At 41.6% G+C, this 25,744-nt stretch overlaps 1 protein-coding gene across 1 annotated transcript; it reads right to left on the reverse strand.

The window, feature by feature from the left end:
- Positions 1-203: 203 nt before the first annotated feature.
- LOC138906648 (agamous-like MADS-box protein AGL61) lies at positions 204-1,022 on the reverse strand. Its single transcript, XM_070195978.1, has 3 exons — positions 854-1,022; positions 487-586; positions 204-390 (listed from the first exon to the last, which is right to left on the reverse strand). The coding sequence occupies exons 1-3, from the start codon at positions 1,020-1,022 to the stop codon at positions 204-206; spliced, it is 456 nt and encodes a 151-aa protein (XP_070052079.1).
- Between the last annotated feature and the right edge of the window lie 24,722 nt (positions 1,023-25,744).

The following is a 25,744-nucleotide window of genomic DNA, read 5'->3' on the forward strand; positions in this document are numbered from 1 at the left end:
CGTAGGATACGGCCGGAAAAGAGAGAACCATGACCATGTTGGTCTATTGTAGATTGCCTTACTTTGCATTTCTGCAAAACGTTATCTATGGGTTGTACCTGTGACATCCTAGTCACACGGCGACAATATTAATGGTTGTGCCAAGGTTAACCTTTAAAAATAAATAACACGAACGATTATTAAAAAACAACTAGTAGTAGCTTTTATTCAGCCTTCCACTTTCCATTTTCGTAACCATAACCACGCTCAGTACCGTAGTTCTTCAGCTTCAAGAGCAGATCTTCCAATCCCTCCTTCAACATTGAAGCCTCAGTGTAGTTCATCTTCTCTATAGGACCCTTGAACCACTCTTGTTGGCTCTCCACATTCTTATTCATTTGCTTGAGTTTGCTTTTTAATTTTAATGCAAAATCTAGTTGGTCTTGCAGAGAACTGAGTCGTGTGTTAAGTTCTCTAGAATTGGCTTTTCGAAACATCTAGACATACTTGTCATCAGTGCCTGATGGTGATGAAGGCCTTTCTTCGCCAACATATTTGTTGATGGTTTCATTTACATTTGGATGACCAAAAGAGTAAGGCTTACTACCTATAGAGCAAAAGGAGAGAAATCGGTAATATAAAATAGGGCAAGAGGAGAGAAATCAGTTTATCTACTGTTATAACGCCTCCCACACCAAGTATTCTTTATATGATGCTTTAATGTTATGTGAAATTAATTATCATGTTCAAGATCTTGGATTTGCATGTTTAGTTATGATGATGCATGTACATTTATGCTTAAAAAGTAACATTTATTGATGGTATATCATGTATATATAGATGACCAAAAAAATGTAATTAGGCTTGTAATTACCTTGTGGACACACGATGATGCCAACTTCAGCACCAGTCATAACAACAAGCTCGTTTGCTTTCTTGAAGACACCATTTCGGCATTTTGAGAAAGTCACTTGTCGATTATTCTGATTTTCTATCTTTGCGAGACGAACACTTTTGCGAACCTTAATCCGTCTAGTACTCATTCTCAAGGATAATGATGATATAACTAGTATTAATTACTAAGAGTTACTATGTGATATGAACTTTGTAATACAGAAGCCTAGTATTTATAGAGTTTTTCCAACATATTGAAGCCTTTGGTTTTTCAATTTTGGTAGTTCATAGATATGAATCCAGTTCATTTTTGTAGTGTTCACATGTTATGAGTTAAGTAAATTTAGATAATTAATCATAGTGGTGACTGTACTCTCCATTTTTCAAAGTATTTTCAAAATTTACCTCTATAATATTGTAATGGTCAAGTCAATTTCCAGGCGCATGCCTCAACCAGTGGTGATTTGCTATTATAAGATTATTACTATTTGATACTCTCTTAATAATATCTCTTAATTTGAAAATGGATGAATATGTATCCTAGTTTAGTATTTTTATTTATATTATCTTTTTAATTTCGAATTCTTTGGTAATTTTCGAGCTGTCGCTGAAAATTATGATATGTTTTTATTTATATTCTCTTTTTAGTTATTTTCAGTTTTTGGTAATATTCGATTTGTCGCAGAAGATTAGGACGTGTTTCAATATTCCTAGTTCAGTTTACTATTGCTTTTATTTATATTCTCTTTTTTTTTGGTTATTTTCCTATTTTTGGTAATATTCGAGTTGTCGCGTAAGATTATGACAAGTTTCAATATTTACATCAAATTGGCAGTTATTATTTACATATATATATATATATATATATATATATATATATATATATATATATATATATATATATATATATATATATATATATATATATACCACCTCAATTTATTACTTAACCATATAAATGGATGTAATTTGGTACAAGCACCAATATATGGATATATAATCAATTTTTTTCCTCTTACAAATAGCATAATTAGAAATATAGTTTCTGGGGAGCAAGTACTATAAATTTATTTTCTTTATAATAGAGAAATCCCCAAAAAACCAATGACGACGTTCAGATCTTGGTGGGTAAATTTCTTTTCTTCCTTTTCCCATTCTACTAAATGTACCCTTAAAGAAACGGTATATTCATACAATCCAAAAATTGGAATTGTCGATCATATGCGTGCAAGGCAACTCGAATACCACTATTATCAAATAAAATTAAGATGATTCAAAATGTAAATAGAACTCAAACTTTTGTTGTTTAAACCCGCGGATAGTATAGAAATAACCAATATATTTTCATATGTTTTGTTTATACCAAAAGCAAGTGTTTGTTATGGGTGACTGCAATTAAAAAATGTCACGATCCGGAATTTCCTACCTTTCGGGACCGTGAAGGCGCCTAACATTTCACTTGCTAGGCAAGCCAACGTTAGAGGATTATTAAGCCAATCCTTATTCAATTCAATAAATAACAGCAAATAAGGTAAAACGAATTAAAGCGAGTGCGGAATAATATAACAGCCTCAATATTTACTACAACCCGGATCTGGAGTCACAACTCACGAACTTCTAGGATTTACTACAAGTAAAAGTCTGAAAGAAATACAACTGTTTGAATGAAAGAAACAATAAAAAAACAGAAAAGATAGACGGGGACTTCAAGGTTTGTGAACGCCAACAGATCTACTTTGAGTCTCCAATGAACCAGTCCGAGCTGCTACGCCTCTCGATCAGCTGGGACCAATACCAAAATCTATACAAGAGGTGCAGAGTGCAGTATCGGTACAACCGACCCTATGTACTGGTAAGTGTCGAGCCTAATCTCGACGAAGTAATGTGAGGCTATGACAAGACACCTACATAACAAACTTATGCAATTTAACAGTATATATATGAATAACAGCAAGAAAAAACTTGACAGGTAATATCGGGAGGGGGAACATGCTAAGGGGAATACAAGATAGAGAAATACAATAGAATGGTAACTTAAGCAAGCAATATACTATGAACCAATAAGAACAAGTAAACACAGTAAAGGAAAAATACACGGAATCATCCTTTGTGCTTTTACTCTCAACCTCACCATAAAATCAATAGAAACGGCACGGAGTCAGCCTTCGTGCATTAACTCTCATAACATGGCACGACATCACCCTTCATTCATTAACACTCACAATATGGCACGTCATCACCCTTCGTGCATTAACACTCTCCCTTACCATAATGCAATGAATAAATAACAACAGGGAGATAGAATAACAAGTGCAAGCCTTACTTCAACATTTGATTCTATAATATCAACCTCAACTTCGGAATCAATACTCAATTATCACCAAATAATCCGTAAACATGGTATGAATGATCAATTTAACAATACTAGTCTAAACACAGATAACATGAACAAAGGAAGCTATAATTGCAAGAAACCAAGCCACACCCGCATGCTTTAACCCGACTACAATGCATAAGTACTCGTCCCCTCACAAATATATTGTTCCCCAACATTTAAACATGTAAAAAATAGACAAACAAGTCCTATTCCCTCAAGTCAAGGTTAACCACGATACTTACCGAGCTCTGAAGACCAAACTCAAATCTCAACCACGGCTTTTCCTTTGAAAAAAGACTCCGAACCAATATAATCTATCAATTTACCAACCAAACGATTCAAATTAAGCCTTATGAACTACCTACGATTGTGAAGAATTTAATTTAGGCCATTATTGAAAAAGTTAACAAAAGTCAACACCCTGGCCCACTTGGTCAAAACCCGTGGTTCGGACCAAAATCCATTTACCCATTCACCCCCGAGCCCGATTATGTAACTAGTTTCGGAATCTGACCCCAAATTGAAGTCTAAATCCCCAATTTGCAAAACCCCTCCAATTCTTCCTAAATCCCTAGTTTTCTACCATGAAAGAACAAAGAAAAGGGTTAGGAATTAATGGGTGATGTTAGAAATGGAAGAAAATGAGTTAAAGAGTACAAACCAATGAATTTATGTTGAGTTTTCTCTTCAAAATCGCTCCTAGGCCGAGTTCTAATGGAAGGGTTATGAATATTTGGGAAAATCCCACTACTGTTCTGTTTTAAGTCACAGGCGTCAGGCCTTCTTCGCGTTTGCGAAAGGCCTGCCGCGTTAGCGATGAGCAGCAGCCCGAGTGGCTTTCGCGTTCGCGAGTCCTCCTTCGCATTCGCGAAGGCTGATCCACCCTAGCCTTTGCGTTTGTGAGCCAATGCTCGCGTTCGCATAGAAGAATGACTGACCCCTCCCCGAGGTCCCTAAAGCTTTGCATTCGCGAGAAGCTGGTCGCATTCGTGAAGGGTAAGGCCCCCATTGCTTTGCGTTCGTGACCCAGCTACCGCGTTTGCGATTAAGAAAGTCACCCTCTCCCAGTTTACTCGTCGCGTTCGCGAGAGTACCTTCGCGAACGCGAAGAAGACACCAGATAACAGCTGAAGCACAAAAAACCAGATTTTCTAAGTTTCAAAACACCTTTAGCCTATTTGAAACTCACCCGAGCCCTCGGTGCTCCAAACCAATTATGCACACAAGTCCAAAAACCTTATACGAACTCGTTCGTGCAAACAAAACACCAAAATAACGCCTAGAACTACGAATCAGACACCAAATGAAATAAAATTTTCAAGAAAACTTTAAAACTTCTATTTTAACAACTGAACATCCGAATCACGTTAAACCAACTCCGTTTCTCACCAAATTTGATAGACAAGTCATAAATATAATAGTGGACCTGTACCGGGCTCCGAAACTAAAATACGGACCCAGTATCAACAAGACCAAATATCAGTAGATTCTTAAAATTCATAAAACTTTCAAACATTCAATTTTTAACAAAAATCAATAACTCGAGCTAGGGACCTCCGAATTCGATTCGGGGCATATGCCCAGGTCCCAAATTATAATACTGACCCACCATGATCGTCAAAACACCGATCCGGGTCCGTTTTCTCAAAATGTTGACCGAAGTCAACTCAAATGAGTTTTTAAGGCAAAATTCTTATTTTTATAAGTTTTTAACATATAAGCCTTCCTGAAGAACACCCGAACTGCGCACGCAAATTGAGGAAGGCTAAAATGAGGTATTTGAGGCCTCGAAACAGAGAATTAGGTTCAGAAACCTAAGATGACCTATCGGCTCATCACATTCTCCATCTCTAAAACATCAGTTCGTCCTCGAACAGATATAGAAAAGTACATGGGCTGGTGAAAAGGTGTGAATATCTACTCCACATGTCTGACTCGGACTCCTAAGTAGCTTCCTCGACAGGATGACCTCTCTACTGCACTCGAACTGAAGGATAACTCTTAGACCTCAGCTGTCGAACCTGTCGGGCTAGAATAGCCACTAGCTCCTCCTCGTAAGTCAAATCCCTGTCCAACTGGACAGAGCTGAAAACCAATACGTGAGATGGATCGTCTTGATACTTCCGAAGCATGCACACGTGGAACACCGGATGAACTTCTAATAACCCCGGTGGGAACGCAAGCCTGTAAGCCACCACTCCCACTCTCTCCAGAATCGCAAAAGGTCTGATATACCTAGGGCTTAACTTGCCCTTCTTTCTGAACCTCATTACACCCTTCATGGGTGATACCTGAAGCAACACTTTCTCCCTGACCATGAATGCAACATCACGAACTCTGTGGTCGGCATAACTCTTCTACCTGGACTGCGAAGTCGATCCTGAATAATCTTGACCTTATCCAAGGCATCCTGTACTAGGTCTGTACCGAACAACCGAGCCTTCCCCGGCTCAAACTACCCAACTGGCGACTGGCACCGCCTACCGCATAATGCCTCATAGGGAGCCATCTAAATGCTCGACCTGAAGCTGTTGTTGTAGGAGAACTCTGTAAGGGGCAAGAACTGATCCCACAATCCTCCGAAGTTTATAACACATGTGCGGAGCATATTCTCTAATATCTGAATAGTGTGCTCGGATTGTCCGTCCGTCTAAGGATGAAACACTGTGCTCAACTCAACCCGCGTGCCCAACTCACATTGTACTGCCCTCCAGAAATGCAAGGTGAACTGTGTACCTCAGTCAGAAAGGATAGACACGGGCACACTATGAAGACGGACGATCTTGTAGATATAAATCTCTACCAACCGCTCCGAAGAATAGGTAACTACCATAGGAATGAAATGCGCTGACTTAGTCATCCTGTCCATAATGACCCAAACGACATCGAACTTCCTCTGAGTCCGTGGGAGTCCAACAATGAAATCCATAGTGATACGCTCCCACTTCCACTTAGGAATCTCTATCTTCTGAAGCAAACCACCAGGTCTCTAATGCTCATACTTTACTTGCTAACAATTTAGACATTGAGCTACATAAGCAACTATATCCTTCTTCATCCTCCTCCACCAATAATGCTGCCGCAAGTCCGGATGAATAGAATACCGAGAATTGTGGGCCTCCTCAAGAATCAACTCACGAAGTCCATCCACATTAGGCACACAAACACGACCCTGTATCCTCAAAACTCCGTCATCTCCAATAGTAACTTGCTTCGCACCACAGTGCCGCATTGTGTCCCTAAGGACCAACAAATGAGGGTCGTCATACTGCCGATCTCTGATGCGCTCAAATAAAGAAGACCGAGCGACTGTACAAGCTAGAACACGGCTGGGCTTTGAAATGTCCAACCTCACAAACTGGTTGGCTAAAGTCTGAACATCTGATGCAAGCGGCCTCCCACCGACTGGAATGAACGCAAGGCTACCCATAATCGCTGCCTTTCTACTCAAGGCGTCGGCCACCACATTGGCCTTCTTGTGGTATTACAAAATAGTGATATCATAGTCTTTCAATAGCTCCAACCACCTCATCTGCCTCAAATTGAGATTCTTTTGCTTGAACAAATACTGAAGGCTCTGATGATTTGTGAAAATCTCACACGACACACCGTAAATATAGTGCCTCCGAATCTTCAGCGAATGAACAATGGCTACCAACTCTAAGTCATGGACATGGTAATTCTTCTCATGAACCTTCAACTGTCGCGACGCATATGCAATCACCGTGCCCTCTTGTATCAATACCGCACCTAGCCCAACATGGGACGCATCACAATATACCATATAAAATCCTGAACCTCTGGGCAACACCAACATCGGCACTGTAGTCAAAACAGTCTTGAGCTTCTGAAAGCTCACCTCACTCTCTTCTGACCATCTGAATGGGACATCCTCTTGGGTCAACCTGGTCAACGTGGCTGCTATAGATGAAAACCCCTCCACAAATCGACGGTAATAGCCCGCCAAACCCAAGAAACTCCTGATCTCCGTAGCTGAAGTGGGTCTAGGCTAGTCCTGAACTGCCTCAATCTTCTTAGGATCTACCTGAATGCCCTCTGATGATACAATGTGCCCCAAGAAAGCGACTGAATCCAGCCAAAACTCGCACTTTAAAAATTTAGCATATAATTGGCTGGCTCTCAGAGGCTGAAGTACAATACTAAGATGTTGCTCATACTTCTCTCAACTGCGAGAGTAGATCAATATATCATCAATTAACAAAATCACAAAGGAGTCCAAATAAGGCTTGAACACTCGTTTCATCAAATCCTTGAATGTTGCGGGGGAATTTGTCAACCCAAAGGACATCACTAGAAACTCATAATGCCAGTACCGAGTATGAAAAGTTGTCTTAGGGACATCGGATGCCCTAGTACTCAACTGATGGTAGCCAAATCTTAAATCAATCTTCAAAAACACCTTGGCACCCTGAAACTGATCAAATAAGTCATCAATCATCAGCAATGGTTACTTGTTCTTGATGGTAACTTTGTTTAACTGCCGATAATCTATGCACATCCTCATCGATCCATCTTTCTTCTTCACAAACAACACAGGTGCACCCCAGGGCGAGACACTTGGTCTAATGAAGCCCTTATCAAGCAAATCTTGCAACTGTTCCTTCAATTCTTTCAACTCTGGCGGGGCCATACGGTACGTCGAAATAGAGATGGGCTGAGTGCTCGGAGCAAAATCAATACAAAAATCAATATCCCGGTCGGGTGGCATCCCTGGTAGGTCTGTAGGAAACACCTCTGGAAACTCACGAACAACTAGTACTGAATCCATGGAAGGGACCTCCGCACTATAATCGCGAACCTAAGCCAATTAAACTAGACAGCCCTTCTCGACTATACGTCAAACCTTCATATAAGAGATAACCCTGCTGGTAGAATGGCCAGGAGTCCCCCTCCACTCTAATCGAGGCAACCCTGACAAGGCTAAGGTCACCGTTTTAGCGTGATAGTCCAATATAGCGTGATAAGGTGACAGTCAATCCATACCCAAGATAACATCAAAATCCACCATATCGAGAAGTAGAAGATCTACAATAGTCTCAAGACTCCCAATGGTGACCACACATGAACAGTAAACACGATCTACAACAATAGCATCTCCCACAGGTTTGGATACATACACAGGAGCACTCAAAGAATCACGAGGAATAAACAAATATGAAGCAAAATAAGATGACACGTAGGAATAAGTAGAACCTGGATCAAATAGAACTGAAGCATCTCTACTTCAAACTAAAATAGTACCTGTGATAATAGCGTCAGATGACTCAGCCTCAGGCCTGACTGGATAAGCATAACATCGGGGCTGGGGCCCATCACTCTGAACTACATCTCTAGGATGGGCCCTAGCTGGTGGCCTCCACCTCTAATGGACTGACCTCCACCTCTAGCTGCCTGACCCCTACCTCTAGCTGGCTAAGCTGGCAGTGAAGCACCCAGTGCCGGGACCATGGCACGAGAACCCTGATGTTGTGAGCTACACGATGCACGAGGGAAAAATCTAGCAATGCGCCTTGGATCACCACAAGTATAACAAGACCTTGGTTGCTATGACTGTTGACCCTGAAACTGACCCTATCGACCTGAGTTACTAGCTCAAAAACTCTGGAGCGTAGGTGAACTAATATGACCTGGTGGTGTACTGTAGGCTAGCTGGTCGGAATAAGGCATATGAGAGCCACGACTACCTAAGGTAGCATGGGATACCTAGAGTGCTGAAAGAAACAGCCTGAGAGGATGGCCTCTACCTAAAGTACCCCTGCCTCCAGATGAGGCACCGCTGAACCCTCCGGAATGACGTGGTCTCTTGTCAGACCCCTGACCTCCCTGAGCAAGAACCATCTTGACTCGCCTGGTGACATTGGCAACCACCTGAAAAGAAATCTCACTCCCAGTCTCCTTAGCCATCTGCAATCTGATGGGCTGAGCAAGTCCGTCAATAAACCTCCTCACCCTCTCTCTCTCTCTCTCGGTAGGAAGTAGAAGAAGAGCATGACGGGCCAAATCCACAAAACGGGTCTCATACTGGGTAACAGTCATACTGCCCTACTGGAGACGCTCGAACTGACGGCGATGCTCCTCTCTCAATGTGATAGGGAGGAACTTCTCTAGAAAGAGTTGAGAGAACTGGTCCCAAGTAAGAGAAGGCAATCCAGCTGGTCTGGTCAACAAATAATCTCTCCACCATTTCTTGGCGGAACCAGTCATTTGAAATGCAGAAAAATTGACCCCATTGGTCTCCACTATACCCATATTCAGTAGCACCTCATGACATATGTCAAGATACTCCTGGGGATCCTCTAAAGAAGCACCACTGAAGTGAACGGGAAAAAGCTTGGTAAACCTGTCCAATCTACATAAAGCCTCAGAAGACATAGCCGAACCATCGCCGGCCTGTGCCGCAACAACCGGCTGAACTTTCCCAACTGGTGGGGCTACTGGAGTCTGATACTGGGGAGCCATCTGCTCCGTAGTGTGAGGAGCGATAGTCTCTGCTCCTCCCCTAGCCTGAGATATGGCTGGTGCCATATGAAAGGTATCGACCTGGGCCACACTCTCTATAAGGCCCACCAAATGGATGAAATCATCCTGAAGCACTGGGTGGCGATCAACCCCTCTGGAACCTGAGCTGCTCCAGCAGGCACAATCTGGGCTGGAACCTTCTCCTCAAACTCCACCTGGGGCTCCACTGCTGGTGCTTCTTCTCGAGCTCTGGGCTGATCTCTGCCCCTGCCTCGGCCTCTGGTGCGGCCTCGGCCTCGGCCTCTTCCCCTCGTAGGACCTGCCACTGGGGGCTCTGGCTGCTGTCCAACTGAAGACATAACACGTGTTCTCGCCATCTGTGGAAGGACAAGAATAAAAGAGCTCAATCAGCAATGATAGAATAAAATCGCACGACAGAGAGGAATAGAAGTGAAATAGTTCCTAAACTCAACAGCCTCTGGAAGATAAGCACAGACGTCTCTGTACCGATCCTCCAGACTCTACTAAGCCTGCTCGTGAATTGTGAGACCTAGGCAACCTAGTGCTCTGATACCAACTTGTCATGACCCGGAATTTCCCACCTTTCAGAACCGTGATGGAGCCTAACAATTTACTTGCTAGGCAAGCCAACGCTAGAGGATTATTAAACCAATCCTTATTCAATTCAATAAATAACAGCAAATAAGGTAAAACGAATTAAAGCGAGTGCGGAATAATATAGCAACCTCAATAATTACTACAACCCGGATCTAGAGTCACAATTCACGAACATCTAACTGAAAGAAATACAACAGTTTGAATGAAATAAATAGTAAAAAAAAAGCAGAAAAGATAGACGGGGACTTCAAGGTCTGAGAACGCCAATAGATCTACCTTGAGTCTCCGATGAACCAACCCGAGCTGATACGCCTCTCGATCAGCTAGGACCAATACCAAAATCTGCACAGGAAGTGCAGAGTGCAGTATCAGTACAACCGACCTCATGTACTGGTAAGTGTCAAGCCTAAACTCGACAAAGTAGTGACGAGGCTATGACAAGACACCTACATAACAAACCTATGCAATTTAACAGTATATGTAAAAATAACATCAAGGAAAAACTTGACAGGTAATATCGCGAAGGGGAACATGCTGAAGTGAATACGAGATAGAGAACTACAGCAGAATGGTAACTTTAATAACCAATATACTACGAACCAATAATAACAAGTAAACACAGTAAAGGAAAAGTACACGGCATCACCTTTCGTGCTCTTACTCTCAACCTCACCATAAAATCAATAGAAACAGCACGGCATCACCCTTCGTGCATTAACTCCCATAACATGGCACGACATCACCATTCGTGCATTAACACTCACAATATGGCATGACATCACCCTTCGTGCATTAACACTCTCCCTTACCATAATGCAATGAACAAATAACAACAGGGAGATAGAATAACAAGTACAAGCCTTACTTCAACATTTGGTTCCACAATATCAACCTCAACTTCGGAATCAATACTCAATTATCACCAGAAGATCCGTAAACATGGTAAGAATGGTTAATTTAACAATACTAGTCTAAACACGAATAACATGAACAAGGGAAGCTATAATTGCAAGAAACCAAGCCCCACTCGCATGCTTTAACCCGACTACAACGCATTAGTACTCGTCACCTCACATATACGTTGTTCCCCAACATTTAAACATGTAGCAAATAGACAAAGAAGTCCTATTCCCTCAAGTCAAGTTTAACCACGACATTTACCTCGCTCCGAAGACCAAACTCAAAGCTCAACCATGGCTTTTCCTTTCAAATAAGCCTCCGAACCAATAGAATCTAGCAATTTACCAACCAACCGATTCAAATTAATCTTTAGGAATTACCCACGATTGTAAAGAATTCAATTTAGGCCATTATTGAAAAAGTCAACAAAAGTCAACACTCGAGCTCGTTTGTCAAAACCCGAGGTTCGGACCAAAATCCATTTACCCATTCACCCCCTTAGCCCTATTATGTAACTAGTTTCGAAATCCAACCCCAAATTCAAGTCTAAATCCCCAATTTGCAAAACCCCGCCAATTCTTCCTAAATCCTTAGTTTTCTACCATGAAAGAACAAAGGTTAGGGCTAGGAATTAATGGGTGATGTTAGAAATGGAAGAAAATGAATTAAAGAGTACAAACCTATGAATTGATGTTGAGTTTACTCTTCAAAATCGCTCCTAGGCAGAGTTTTAATGGAAGGGTTATGAAATTTTAGGAAAATCCCGCTACTGTTCTATTTTAAGTCATAGGCATCAGGCCTTCTTTGTGTTCGCGAAGGGCCTGCCGCATTCGCGATGAGCAGCAACCCGAGTGGCTTTCGCGATTCCTCCTTCCCGTTCGCGAAGGCTGCTCCCCACTGGCCTTCGCATTCGCGAGCCAATGCTCGCGTTCACGTAGAAGAATGACTGACCCCTCCCCCAGGTCCTAAAGCTTCGCGTTCACGATTAAGAAAATCACCCTACCCCAGTTTACTCTTCGCGAACGCGGAGAAGAAGACACCAGATAACAGCTGAAGCACAAAAAACCAGATTTTCGAAGTTTCAAAACACCCGTAGCCTATCCAAAACTCACCCGATCCTTCGATGCTCCAAACTAATTATGCACACAAGTCCAAAAACCTCATACAAACTCGCTCGCGCAAACATTACACTAAAATAACACCTAGAACTACGAATCGGATACCAAATCAAATGAAATTTTCAAGAAAGCTTTAAAACTACTATTTTCACAACTGAACGTCCGAATCACGCCAAACCAACTCTGTTTCTCACAAAATTTGACAGACAAGTCATAAATATAATAGTGGACCTGTACCGGGCTCCAGAACCAAAATACAGACCCGGTATCAACAAGAACAAACATCAGTCGATTCTTAAAAATCATAAAACTTTCAAACATTCAGTTTTTAACAAAAATCAATAACTCGAGCTAGGGACCTCCGAATTTGATTCGGGGCATACGCCCAGGTCCCAAATTACGATGCGGATCCACTGGGACAATCAAAATATGGATCCGGGTCTATTTTCTCAAAACGTTAACTGAGGTCAACTCAAATGATATTTTAAGGCAAAATTCTTATTATTATCAATTGTTAACATATAAGCCTTCCGGAAGAACACTCGAACTGTGCACGCAAATTGAGGAAGAATAAAATGAGGTATTTGGTGCCTCGAAACATAAAATTAAGTTCTGAAACCTAAGATGACTTATCGGGTCATCACAAAAAAAATAACTTTCTTATCTATTGGCAAGTACTACTTTCAAAAAATCTTAAAAGCCTTTGAAATTATACTATTTGTGGTTTCTTGATATATTCATGTCACAATAATAAGTCCTATAAACTGCTTCGTTATCAGTCAGGTTACTAGGGGCTTACAGAATATAAGTTTGGATCTAAATTATTTTTAACTAATGCTAGAATACTTTGTTAGGTAAAGAATGTAACGACCCGGCCGGTCATTTTTAGTATTACAGCCCTATTCACCCATTTACTGCTCAATTTATATTTTACAGTTGTTATATGACTTGCCCGGATAATTTATTTGGGTCCGGTGAGGTCTTGGAATGAATGAGAACACTTAGTTCCAAAGTTTAAAACTTAAGTTGAAAAGGTTGGATGGATGTCGACTTATGTGTAAACGACCCCGGAATAGAATTTTTATGATTCCAATAGCTCTGTATGGTGATTTTGGACTTAGGAGCGTGTCCAGAAAATTTTATGGAAGTCCGTAATTAAATTAGGCTTGAAATGCCTAAAATAGAAATTTAAGTTTGGAAGTTTGACCGGGGAGTTGACTTTTTGATATCGGGGTGATTTTGGACTTGGAAGAAATTTGGAAATTTTTGCCTTCTGATGCAATCACACCTGCGAAATTTGGTTCGCAGGTGCGAGCTCGCAGAAGCGAGCCTGGCATCGCAGAAGCGGATAGAATCTCGCAGAAGTGAGTCCACATAAGCGACACCAAGGTCGTAGATGCGGAGGCAAGGGAGGCTGGGCAAAACTGCAGAAGCGAGTCCACCGAAGCGGACTTCATGTCCGCAGAAGCGGGGGCAGTCGCAGAAGCAGTCTGTTTCTCGCATCTGCGAGACCGCTGAAGAGGCTAAGTGAGTCGCAGGTGCGGAACCCCTGGACAGTATACATTTCGAAGTGGTTCCGAGTTTTGCCATTTTTGGACTTTCAAGCATGGTTTTTGGGGCGATTTTCAGAGAGAATTACGGGAAAATTTAGGTATGTTACTTGTGATTATTTCTACTCCATAATATTGAATTATCATTGAATAGTCCGACTAGATTATGTGTTTTAGAGGTGTAAATCGGGAATTTAGACCTAGGGATTTGGAAATAAGATTTGATGATTTGGAGGTCGAGTTGATGTCAGAATTTGGTAAAATTTATATGGTTAGACTCATGGTTGAACGGGTCTTCATATTTTATAACTTTTGTCTGGTTCCGAGACATGGGCCCCACGGGCGATTTTCGAGTTAAATTTCGGATTATGTTGGAAAATTAATATTTTCATGTGGAATTAATTCCAAAAATTTGTATTGACTGAATCGAATTAATTATGACTAGATACGAGGCTTTCGAAGACCAATTCGTGAGGCAAAGGCATAGCGGAGTAAGGAATCACACGGTTTGAGGTAAGTAACACATCTAAACTTGGTTCTGAGGGTATAAATCGCTGAATTTCATGTTATGTGAATTGGATGAAGGTGACGCACATGCTAGGTGACAGGCGTATGGGCGTGCACCATAGAAATTGTGACTTAAATAAATTATGTGGAGTTGTAAAATTAAAGAATCATATTATTAGCCGAATATTCTCCACGTGTTAGGAAATTGAGCTGAGACTCGTATTGAAGATCATGATTAGGCTACGTGCCAATATTATTGGGACCTACATGGTCGTGTTGCTGTTGAATTTAATTCTTTAAAAATGTACATTTCATACTTAGTCATGTTCATCCATTGCGAGGATATTTATGGGATCGGGATTTCCCACATGCAGTAGGCCATATTTGCTTTATATACATTACTATTATATTGAACGGGGTTGCCATACTGCAGCAGGCCCTATAGGATTTATAATTTTATGGAACGGGGCTGCCCGCCTGCAATATGCCAAATTGGCTTTATATCATGCTTGGGCTGAAGGAACCCCTCTGGAGTCTGTACTCCCCACAGTGAGCGTAGATGATTTATATTCAGGATGGACTTCCTAGGGCATGGACTTGCCTTACTTATTTATATTTGTGATGAATTTCCCGGGACATGGATCTTGTCCGAATCATTTACATTTGGGGATAAATTACCCTAGGGTTGGATTGGCCTTATACGGTACTGAGTGACTGATTGTCAGTTGATGTATATATATACGGGATGGAGCTTCCATGGGCTGGATTGGACATATACAGTACGGAGTTTAACTGTTGAACTTGAGAGCATGCCTACATTTCTATACTATTATTTTTGAATTGTTATTTCTATATTGGACTGTACCTGCTCAGCTCGTCACTACTTTCAGCCCAATGGTTAGTCTTGTTACTTATTGAGTTGGTTGTACTCATACTACACTCTGCACCTCGTGTGCAGATCCAGGTGCTTCCAGACACGGCGACTGTTAGACCTTAGTATGTTACTAGTTGGAGACTACCAAGGTAGTTGCTTGGCGTTCACTGACCTTGCTTCTCTTCCTTTCAGTTATTATACTGTTCTATATTTTCAGACAATGTTTTTATCTGTCAGACATTGTATTCATTTAGATGCTCATGTACTCAATGACACCGGGTTTTGGGAGTATTTTGTATCTGTAATTGTGAGGCTTTCTATTGAATTCAAGTATTATGTTTTCAAACTTAAAAGATATTGTGTTTTATTAAGGTTGTTAGCTTGCCTAGTATTGAGATAGGCGCCATCATGACAGGTGAGATTTTGGGTCATGAGAAGTTAGTATCAGAACATAGGTTACATAGGTGTCATGAGCAGGTTTAGTCGTGATCGGTACGGAGACATCTGTACTTATCTTCTTGAGGCTGCTGAACCCTTAAGAAAATTTCACTTTCTTGTACTCTGCCATGGGAATTTGTTGATTCCGTGAACTAAATTTATGTTATTCTATTCTCTCACAGATGACAAGGAAACATACTACCGGATCGGATGGTCATCAACCAGTGCCACCAGTTAGGGCCGTGAGAGGCCGGGGTCGTAGTAGAGGTCGGGGCCGAGGTAGAGGTCGAGGTGTAGCTCGTATAGCAGTTGGAGCAGCACCACCACCTGCTCCAGCTCAGGAACAAATTCCAGACATAGCTAAGCCGACAGGACAAGCTCAGGCACCAGCTGTGCCCATTGTTATTCTAGGCCTTCAGGAGGCTTTGGCCCAGATATTGACAGTTTGCACTGGCCTTGCTCAGGTGGTTTCGGCTCAGGCCGCACCAGCCACTTCTTAGGCCAGGGGAGGTACTCAAACCCCTGTTTCTCGTACTCCAGAGCAGGTAGTGCAGGGACTTTAGATACCGGGAGAACCACTAGTCCAGCCGGTTGTAGCTGCTCAGGCCACGGTAGTCTCTGTTATGGCTTATGATGAGCATAGAAGACTTGAGAGATTTGGGAGGCTTCGACCTCCATTATTTAGCAGTGCTAAGTTTGAGGATGCTCAGGGTTTTCTGGATAAGTGCCAGTGGATGCTTCGGACAGCGGGTAACTTGGAGACCAGTAGGGTCTCGCTCACTACTTTTCAGTTTTCTGGGGTAGCCTTCAGATGGTGGGGGACTTATGAGAGGAGCAGACTAGTTGGTGCAGTACCACTTTCATGGCATGAGTTCTCTGTATTATTTCTAGATAAGTTTGTGCCACAGACCCGCAGAGAGGAACTGCGCAGGCAGTTCGAGTATTTATGGCAGGAGGACATGTCCGAGACTGAGTATGAGATGCGATTTTCAAAGTTGGCCCATCATGTAGTTTGGTTGGTTCCGACTGAGAGAGAGAGGATCAGGAAGTTCATTAATGGCCTCGACCAGCAGTTTTGTTTTCTTATGACTCTGGGGAATGTTGTAGGTGCTAGATTTGATGAGGTGGTTGACAGTGCTCGTCGGTTAGAGATGGTCCATACTCAAGAGTGTGAGGAGAGAGAGGACAAGAGGTCTCGTGGTCCGGGTAATTCCAGCGGTATTCATTCTAGTGGACATCCCTATCACAGCAGGGGTCGTCCTTATAGGCCTGTTCAGATGGCTCGCTCAGCTCATCGTGGCGCATCAGCTAGCCATGGTCCATAAAGTACTCGATAGAGTCAGTCTTCTCTTGGTGCACTTCCATCTCAATGTTAATCTCATGCAGAATCAGTTCAGGGTTCATCTGTACCAGGTTCTTCTGGTTCTCGAGGTCCGCCTCAGAACTCGCCACCATTTTTCGAGAGGGATTGCTATGAGCGTTGAGAGTTGGTTCATGTGAGGAAATATTTTCCCCGCCTTACGCGAGGTCCAGCTTAGCAGAGGAGTCAGGCTGCGACTTCTGCACCAGTTTCTCCACCACCCGCCCAGCCAGCTCGGGGTGGGGCTCAGTCAGCTAGAGGTTCGCCCAAGAGGGGGAAGCCGATCAAGTGGTGGTCAGGCCCGATTCTATGCTTTCCCTGTCATACCAGATGTCGTTGCTTCAGATGCAGTGATCACAGATATTGCCTCAGTGTGCCACAAGGAAGCTTCTATATTATTTGACCCTGGTTCCACATATTCGTATGTTTCATCATATTTTGTTCGTTATCTGGATATGTCGTGTGAGTCCTTAGTTTCCCCTTTTTATGTATCTATGCCGGTGGGCGATACTATTATTGTGGACCGTGTGTATCGGTCGTGTGTGGTAACTATTGGAGGACTGAAGACTAGAGTTGATCTTTTATTGCTTAGTATGGTCGATTTTGATGTTATCTTGGATATGGATTGGTTGTCTCCATGTCATGCTATTCTGGACTGTCATGCAAAAATGGCGATACCGGGATTGTCGAAGGTTGAGGGGAGAGGTTCTCCAGATTATGTTCCCAGCAGGGTAATTTCTTACTTGAAGGCTCAGCGTATGGTTGGTTTTGTCTTCAGCTTCAGGCTCTTATACAATGTATTGTGATGCTTCTCGGATTGGTATTGGGTGTGCCTTAATGCAGGAGGGTAGAGTGATTGCTTATGCTTCGCGCCAGTTGAACCCACATGAAAAGAATTACCATGTCCATGATTTAGATTTGGCAGCCATTGTTCATGCATTGAAGATTTAGAGGCACTATCTCTATGGTGTGTCTTGTGAGGTATTTATAGATCATCAGAGTCTTCAACACTTATTCAAACAGAAGGATCTAAATTTGAGGCAGCGGAGTTGGTTGGAGCTGCTAAAGGACTATGATATCACTATTCAGTATCATCCCGGAAAGACCAATATGGTGGCCGATGCCTTGAGTAGAAAGGGGGTGAGTATGGGTAGCCTTGCATTCATTCCTATTGGTGAAAGGCCTTTTGCAGTTGATATTCAGACCCTGGCCAATCAGTTTGTGAGATTAGATATTTTGGAGCCTAGTCGGGTTCTAGCTTGTATGGTCTCTCGGTCTTCTTTAAATGATCGCATCAGAGAACGCCAGCATGATGATCCCCATTTGCTTGTCCTTAAGGACACAGTTCAGCACGGTGATGCAAGAGATTTACCATTGGGGATGATGGGGTATTGAGGATACAGGGTGGGATTTGTATGCCTAATATAGATGGGCTGCATGAATTGATTCTTGAAGAAGCCCACAGTTCACGATATTTCATTCATCCGGGTGCCGCTAAGATGTACCAGGACTTGAGGCAACACTATTGGTGGAGACAAATGAAAGATATAGTTGGGTTTGTAGCTCGGTGTCTAAACTATCAACAGGTGAAGTACGAGCATCAGAGACCGGGCGGATTTCTTCAGAAACTTGAAATTTCGGAATGGAAATGGGAGCGTATTACCATGGACTTCGTATTTAGACTCCCACGGACTTTGAGGAAGTTTGATATTGTTGGGGTTATTGTAGATCGGTTGATCAAGTCTATATATTTTATTCCAGTTGGTACTACTTATTTTTCGGAGCGGTTGGCTGAAATTTATATCCGTGAGATTGTTCGCCTAAACGGTGTGCCAGTGTCCATCATTTCAAATCGGGGCATGCAGTTTATTTACATCACAGTTTTGGAGAGCGGTACAATGAGAATTAGGTACACCGGTTTAGCTGAGTATAGAATTTCACCCTCAGATGGACGGACAGTCCGAGCACACTATCCAGATATTGGAAGATATGTTACATGCTTGTGTTATAGATATTGGAGGTTCTTGGGATCAGTTTCTGCCACTTGCATAATTTGCTTACAATAACAGCTACCAATCGAGCATTCAGATGGCTCCATACGAGGCCTTATATGGGAGACGAAGTCAGTCTCTGGTGGGTTGGTTTAAGCCGAGTGAGGCTATGCTATTGGGTACTGATTTAGTTTAGGATGCTTTGGAAAAGGTTAAATTGATTCAGGAACGACTTCGCATGGCGCAGTCTAGACAGAAGAGTTATGCCGGCCGAAAGGTTCGCGATGTTGCTTACATAGTAGGAGAGAAGGTACTACTCCGAGTTTTGCCTAAGAAGGATGTTATGAGATTTTTAAAGAAGGACAAGTTGAGTCCTAGGTATATTGGACCTTTTGAAACACTTAAGAAGATTAGAGAGGTGGCTTATGAACTTGCATTGCCGCCTAATCTATCGAGTGTTCATCTAGTGTTTCATGTATCTATGCTCTGGAAATATGTCATGGATCCGTCTTATGTTTTGGATTTCAGCACAGTGCAATTAGATGGTAATTTGACTTATGATGTGGAGCCGGTGGACATTTTAGACCGGCAGGTTCAAAAGTTGAGATCAAAGAACATAGCTTCAGTGAAAGTACATTGGAGAGGCCAGCCAGTCGGAGAAGCTACCTGGTAGATTGAGCGGGATATGTGGAGCAAATATCCACACCTATTTGAGGCTCCACGTATGATTCTAAACCGGCCGGTCATTTTAAGTATTGCAGCCCTGTTCCCCCATTTACTGCTCAATTTGTGCTTTACAGTTGTTATATGACTTGCCGGGATAATTGATTTGGGTCCGGTGAGGTCTTGGAATGAATGGGAACACTTAGTTCCAAAATTTAAAACTTAAGTTGAAAAGGTTGGCTGGATGTCGACTTATGTGTAAACGACCCCGGAATAGAATTTTTATGATTCCAATAGCTCTGTATGGTTATTTTGGACTTAGGAACGTGTCCGGAAAATTTAATGGAAGTCCGTAGTTAAATTAGACTTGAAATGCCTAAAACAGAAATTTAAGTTTGGAAGTTTGGCTGGGGAGTTGACTTTTTGATATCGGGATCGGAATCCGATTCTAGAAATTAAAATAGGTCAGTTATGTCATTTATGACTTGTGTGCAAAATTTGAGGTCAATCGGACATGATTTGGTAGGTTTCGGCATCGAATGTAGAAGATGGAATTTCTTAGTTTCAGTAAGCTTGAATTGGGGTATGATTCGTGGTTTTAGTGTTGTTTGATGTGATTTAAGGATTCGACTAAGTTCGTATGATATTTTAGGACTTGTTGGTGTATTTGGTTAAGGTCCCGAGGGCCTTGAGTGTGTTTTGGATGGTTAACATACTAAATTTTGGACTTGGAAGAAATATGGAAATTTCTTCCTTGTGATGTAATCGCACCTGCGGAATTTGGCACGGAGAAGTGAGCCTGGCATCGCAGAAGCGGGAAGTCTGCATAAGCGGACAGAATCTCATAGAAGAGAGTCCGCAGAAGCGACACCAAGGTCGCAGATGCGGAGGCAATGGAGACTGGGCAAAACCGCAGAAGCGGACTTCTTGTCCACAGAAGCGGGGGAAGTCATAGAAGCGATTGGTTTCTCGCATGTCAAGACCCGAAATTCCCACCTTCGAGACCATGATGGCGCATAATATTTTACTTGCTAGGAAAGCCAATGTTAGAATATAATTAGCAATATTAACACAATTTTACATTAATTAATAACAAACAGACAAATGCGAAAATAAAGTCTGAAATAAAGTGAATACTCCATAATACTAGTGATGTCTGAATACCATTCCAGAACTGGTGTCACATGTGCACGAGCTTCTAGAATAATACAAACAAGGGTTTGAACTAAATAAAGTTGTATGAAAGAAAGCACACAGCTAAAATAAAGTAGAAGGGGACTTCAGAGCTGCAAATGGCGTGCAGCTATGCCTTAAGTCTCCACTGGTAGCTAAATCTGAGCAAATCTACAGTACGCCACTGGGACCAACTCTGAAATCTACACAAGAAGTGTGGAGTGTAGTATGAGTACAACCGACCCCGTGTACTCTGAAAGTGCCGAGCCTAACCTAGACGAAGTAGTGACGAGGCTAAGGCAGGTCACTTACATTAACATTTATGCAATAATAGTAATAACAACAATAATAGAAATAAAACATATAACTCATTTCAACAATTGAAACCAACTCGACAATAATAACCAATTATTATTTCAATCAATTTCCATTGTGGCGTGCAACCCGCTCCAACAATATAATTCTTCAATAAATTTTTATTGCGGCATGCAACCCGCTCCAATAATATAAACTTAAAATATAATCCGTTGCGGCGTTCAACCCGATCCCCCAATATATTCATTTTCATTTCCATTGCGGTGTGCAACCTGCTCCAACAATATAAAATTAGCAACTCTTGATTGTAATAAAAATACTCCAATAAATACCACATTTAATAAGAAATTATTAGGCAAAGTATACAATGATTATAATTTATTCAATAAATAAGTAATGACAAGTAGAAATTAATTGTGGAAAATCATGGAGAAAATAGGCAATTTCATATTTAATATGCTAAATGTCAAGTAGCAATTAAGACACATCAATCAAATAAGCATGTAATAATTATTGCATAAATTCAAGAATTAATATTTGACAAGGAATATGAGAGATATAATTATTATAACAATTATTTCATGTCTTAAAAAATTTGTGCTTTTTAAATAATTATGCAAACAATTAAGTTGATAAAGTATAGGCACTCGTCACCTTGCCTATACATCGTTACATATGAAATTCACGTAACAAATAATTCAAGGGTTCTATTCCCTCAAGTCAAGGTTAACCACGACACTTACCTCGCTTTGCAACCAAATTCAAGATTCCAATAAACCTTTGCCTCGCGAATTAGTGTCTGAAAGCTTCAAATCTGGTCACAAACAATTCAATATACTCAACACGAATCGTAGGAATTAATTCCATATGAAATTACTAATTTTCCGGATTAAAATCCGAAATTTATTTTAAAAATTGACAGGGGGACCCACATCTCGAATCTCGAAAAACTCACAAAATCCGAACACCCGTTCCGATACGAGTTCAACCATACAAAAATTATCGAATTCCGACATCGGATTGCCTTTCAAATCCTCAATTAAAGTGTTTGAAGATTTCTACCATTTTTAACCCAATCTTTACCCATTTGAACTCAACAATCTTCCTACAAACCTTATTGGTACAAGCATGTATAACTAATACTCTCACATCCAAGAATCATCTTACTCATTACCCATTTCTAATTTGATTTCGAAATTGAAGAATTGGGGAAAGCAATTCTTACCTCTTTAAAGCCTTAGAAACCCTTTGATGCGATTACAAGGTTTGATTCAAGCAAGAGTAGTGAAATGTTTAGTTCTCCCCTTTCCTCTCTCTAGAATCACTCTCCCTTCTCTCTAAAACACCAGAAATTGCCCCAAAAATGAACCCCAATCGAGTTAAATGAAATGGGGCGCCGCGGGGCACGGGGCGGCTGTGCAAAAAGTGTCTGAAAATGAAATTTCGGAGCGTTCTGGAATGAACCCCAATCGAGTTAATGTGGTCATAACGTCTTGTAGGAGTGTCCAAACGATGGGCGGTTTGAAGATTTAAAAACTAGACTCGAAGATCTTTGATTTGATAGGTTTTTCATCACATAACTCCTTATATATATGTAGATATTCTCATCCAAAGTTTGGCCTTGTGCGTACTCATTTGGAACTTTAGTCTATTATGAAATTTTCCAACTTGGCTTTGACGTAGGACTTTCCTTAGACCCCATATCACTTTGAATATGCCTCGTACACTTATTATCATATCCAATAGGTATCCATCATGTTAATAGTCCTCGAATGAGAATAAGTGTGCGCCCCCAAACACATAACATAACTTATCTCTTCTTTCGCACATTTCAATTTCCCTAATTTTACTAACTCCCAAAATTTCCTAAAATTTTGCCAGAGTTTCCTATATAACTGGGCCTATCCACCTGCTAGAGAATCCCAGAAACCAATCCTAGAAACACATACATAATCAAATCAACGGAACATAACATAAAAATAATACTAATAGTAGCCTCATAAGGAATATATTTCTAGAAAAGGAATGACATTAACATCAACTATTCAGGTGATACGTAACTCATAACAGCTAAGCTCCCAACATCTTCATAAAACACAGAAATGAATGTTTAAATTAAAGATGACATTTTTGGGTCATCACATTCTCCACCTCTAAAACAAATGTTCGTCCTCGAACGGAATTAGAAAAGTACCTGAGCTGGTGAAAAGGTGTGGATATTTACTCCGCATGTCCGACAAGGATTCCCAGGTAGATGTTTCTACCGGCTGACCTCTCCATTACACCCGAACTGAAGGATAACTCTTACCGGCTCCTATTCAAAAGTCAAATCATTATCTAATTGGACTAAGCTGAAATCTAATACATGGGAAGGATCACCATGATATTTTCGGAGCATAAACACATGCAACACCGGATGAACTGCTGATAAACCAGGTGGTAGTGAAAGCCTGTAGGCTACTTCACCCACTCTTTAAAGAATTTCAAAGGGTCTGATATACCTAGGGCTCAACTTACCCTTCTTTCTGAATCTCATTACACCTTTCATAGGTGAAACTCGGAGCAATACTCTTTCTCTTGCCATGAATGCAACGTCACGAACCTTACGGTCGGCATAATGTTTTTTCCTAGACTGAGCTGTGCGAAGTCGATCTTAAATAATCTTGACCTTATCCAAGGAATCCTGTACTAAATTGGTACCCAACAACCGAGCCTGTCCCGGTTCAAACTAGCCCACTGGCGAGCGACATCGCCTCCCGTATAATGCTTTATATGGAGCCATCTGAATGCTCGACTAGTAACTGTTATTATTGGCAAACTCCGCAAGTGGCAAGAACTGATCCCAAGAACCTCCAAAGTCTATAACACTAGCGCGAAGCATATCTTCCAATATCTGAATACTGCGTTCTGACTGTGGATGAAATAATGTACTCAACTCAACCCGCGTGCCTAACTCATGCTGTACAACCCTCCAGAAGTGTAAGGTAAACTTCGTACCTCGATCTGAAATAATAGACACGGGCACACCGTGAAGGCGGACAATCTCACGAATGTAAATTTAAGCTAACCACTCTGAAGAATAGGTATTTGCCACTGGAATGAAATGTGCTGACTTGGTCAACCTGTCCATAATGACCCATACTGCGTCGAACTTTCTCTGAGTCCGTGGAAGCCCAACAACAAAATCCATAGTGATACGTTCCCACTTCCACTCATGAATTTCCAATTTCTGAAGTAAGCCACCAGGTCTTTGATGCTCGTACTTCACTTACTGACAATTTAAACACCGAGCTACATACGCAACTATATCCTTTTTCATTCTCCTCCACCAATAATGTTGCCACAAATCTTGATACATTTTCGCAGCACCTAGATGAATAGAATACCGGGAACTGTGGGCCTCCTTCTAGAATTAGTTCACGAAGCCCATCCACATTAATACGACCCTGCATCCGCAAAAATCCATTTTCCCCCACAGCAACCTGTTTGGCACCACCATGTCATACCGTGTCCTTAAGGACAAGTAAATGAGGATCATCATACTTCCACTCTCTGATGCGCTCATATAAAGAAGACCGAGCGATTGTGCAAGCTAGAACCCGACTGGGCTCTGAAATATCTTAACCTAATGAACTGATTAGCCAAAGTCTAAACATCTGCAGCTAACGGTTTCTCACCAACCGGAATATACGCAAGACTGCCCATACTCATAGCCTTTCTATTCAAAGCATCGGCCACCACATTGGCCTTTCCGGGGTGATACAAAATGGTGATATCATAGTCTTTCAACAACTCCAATTATCTTCTATGCCTCAAATTGAGATGTTTTTGCCTGAACAGATACTGTAGGCTACGATGATCAGTGAATACCTCACATGAGACACCATAAAGGTAATGCCTCCAAATCTTCAGTGCATGGACAACGTCTGCCAATTCTTAGTCATGAACAGGATAATTCTTTTCGTGTACTTTCAACTGCCGTGACACATATGCAATCGCCCTGCCATCTTGCATCAATACTGCACCAAGCCCAATGCGAGATGCATCACAATATACCGTATAAGATCATGAACCTATGGGTAATACCAACACTGGCGCCATAGTCAAAGCGGTCTTAAGCTTCTGGAAGCTCAACTCATACTCGTCTGACCATCTGATTGGGGCACCCTTCTGGGTCAGTTTGGTCAATAGGCTTGCTATAGATGAACACCCTTCCACGAACCGGCGATAATAACCTGCCAAACACAGAAAACTCCGTATCTCTGTAGTTGAAGTAGGTCTAGGCCAATTTTGAACTGTCTCAATCTTCTTAGGTTCCACATTTATGCCTTTTGCCGATACAACATGCCCCAAAAAAAATAACTGAGTCTAACCAAAATTCACATTTTAAAAATTTGGCATATAACTGATTATTTTTCAAAGTCTGAAGCACAATCCGAAGATGTTGCTCATGCTCCCCTCGACTGCTGGAGTAAATCAAGATGTCAGTAATGAATACAACCACAAA

Source organism: Nicotiana tomentosiformis, chromosome 1, assembly GCF_000390325.3.
Source record: "Nicotiana tomentosiformis chromosome 1, ASM39032v3, whole genome shotgun sequence".
Classification (NCBI taxonomy): domain Eukaryota; kingdom Viridiplantae; phylum Streptophyta; class Magnoliopsida; order Solanales; family Solanaceae; genus Nicotiana; species Nicotiana tomentosiformis.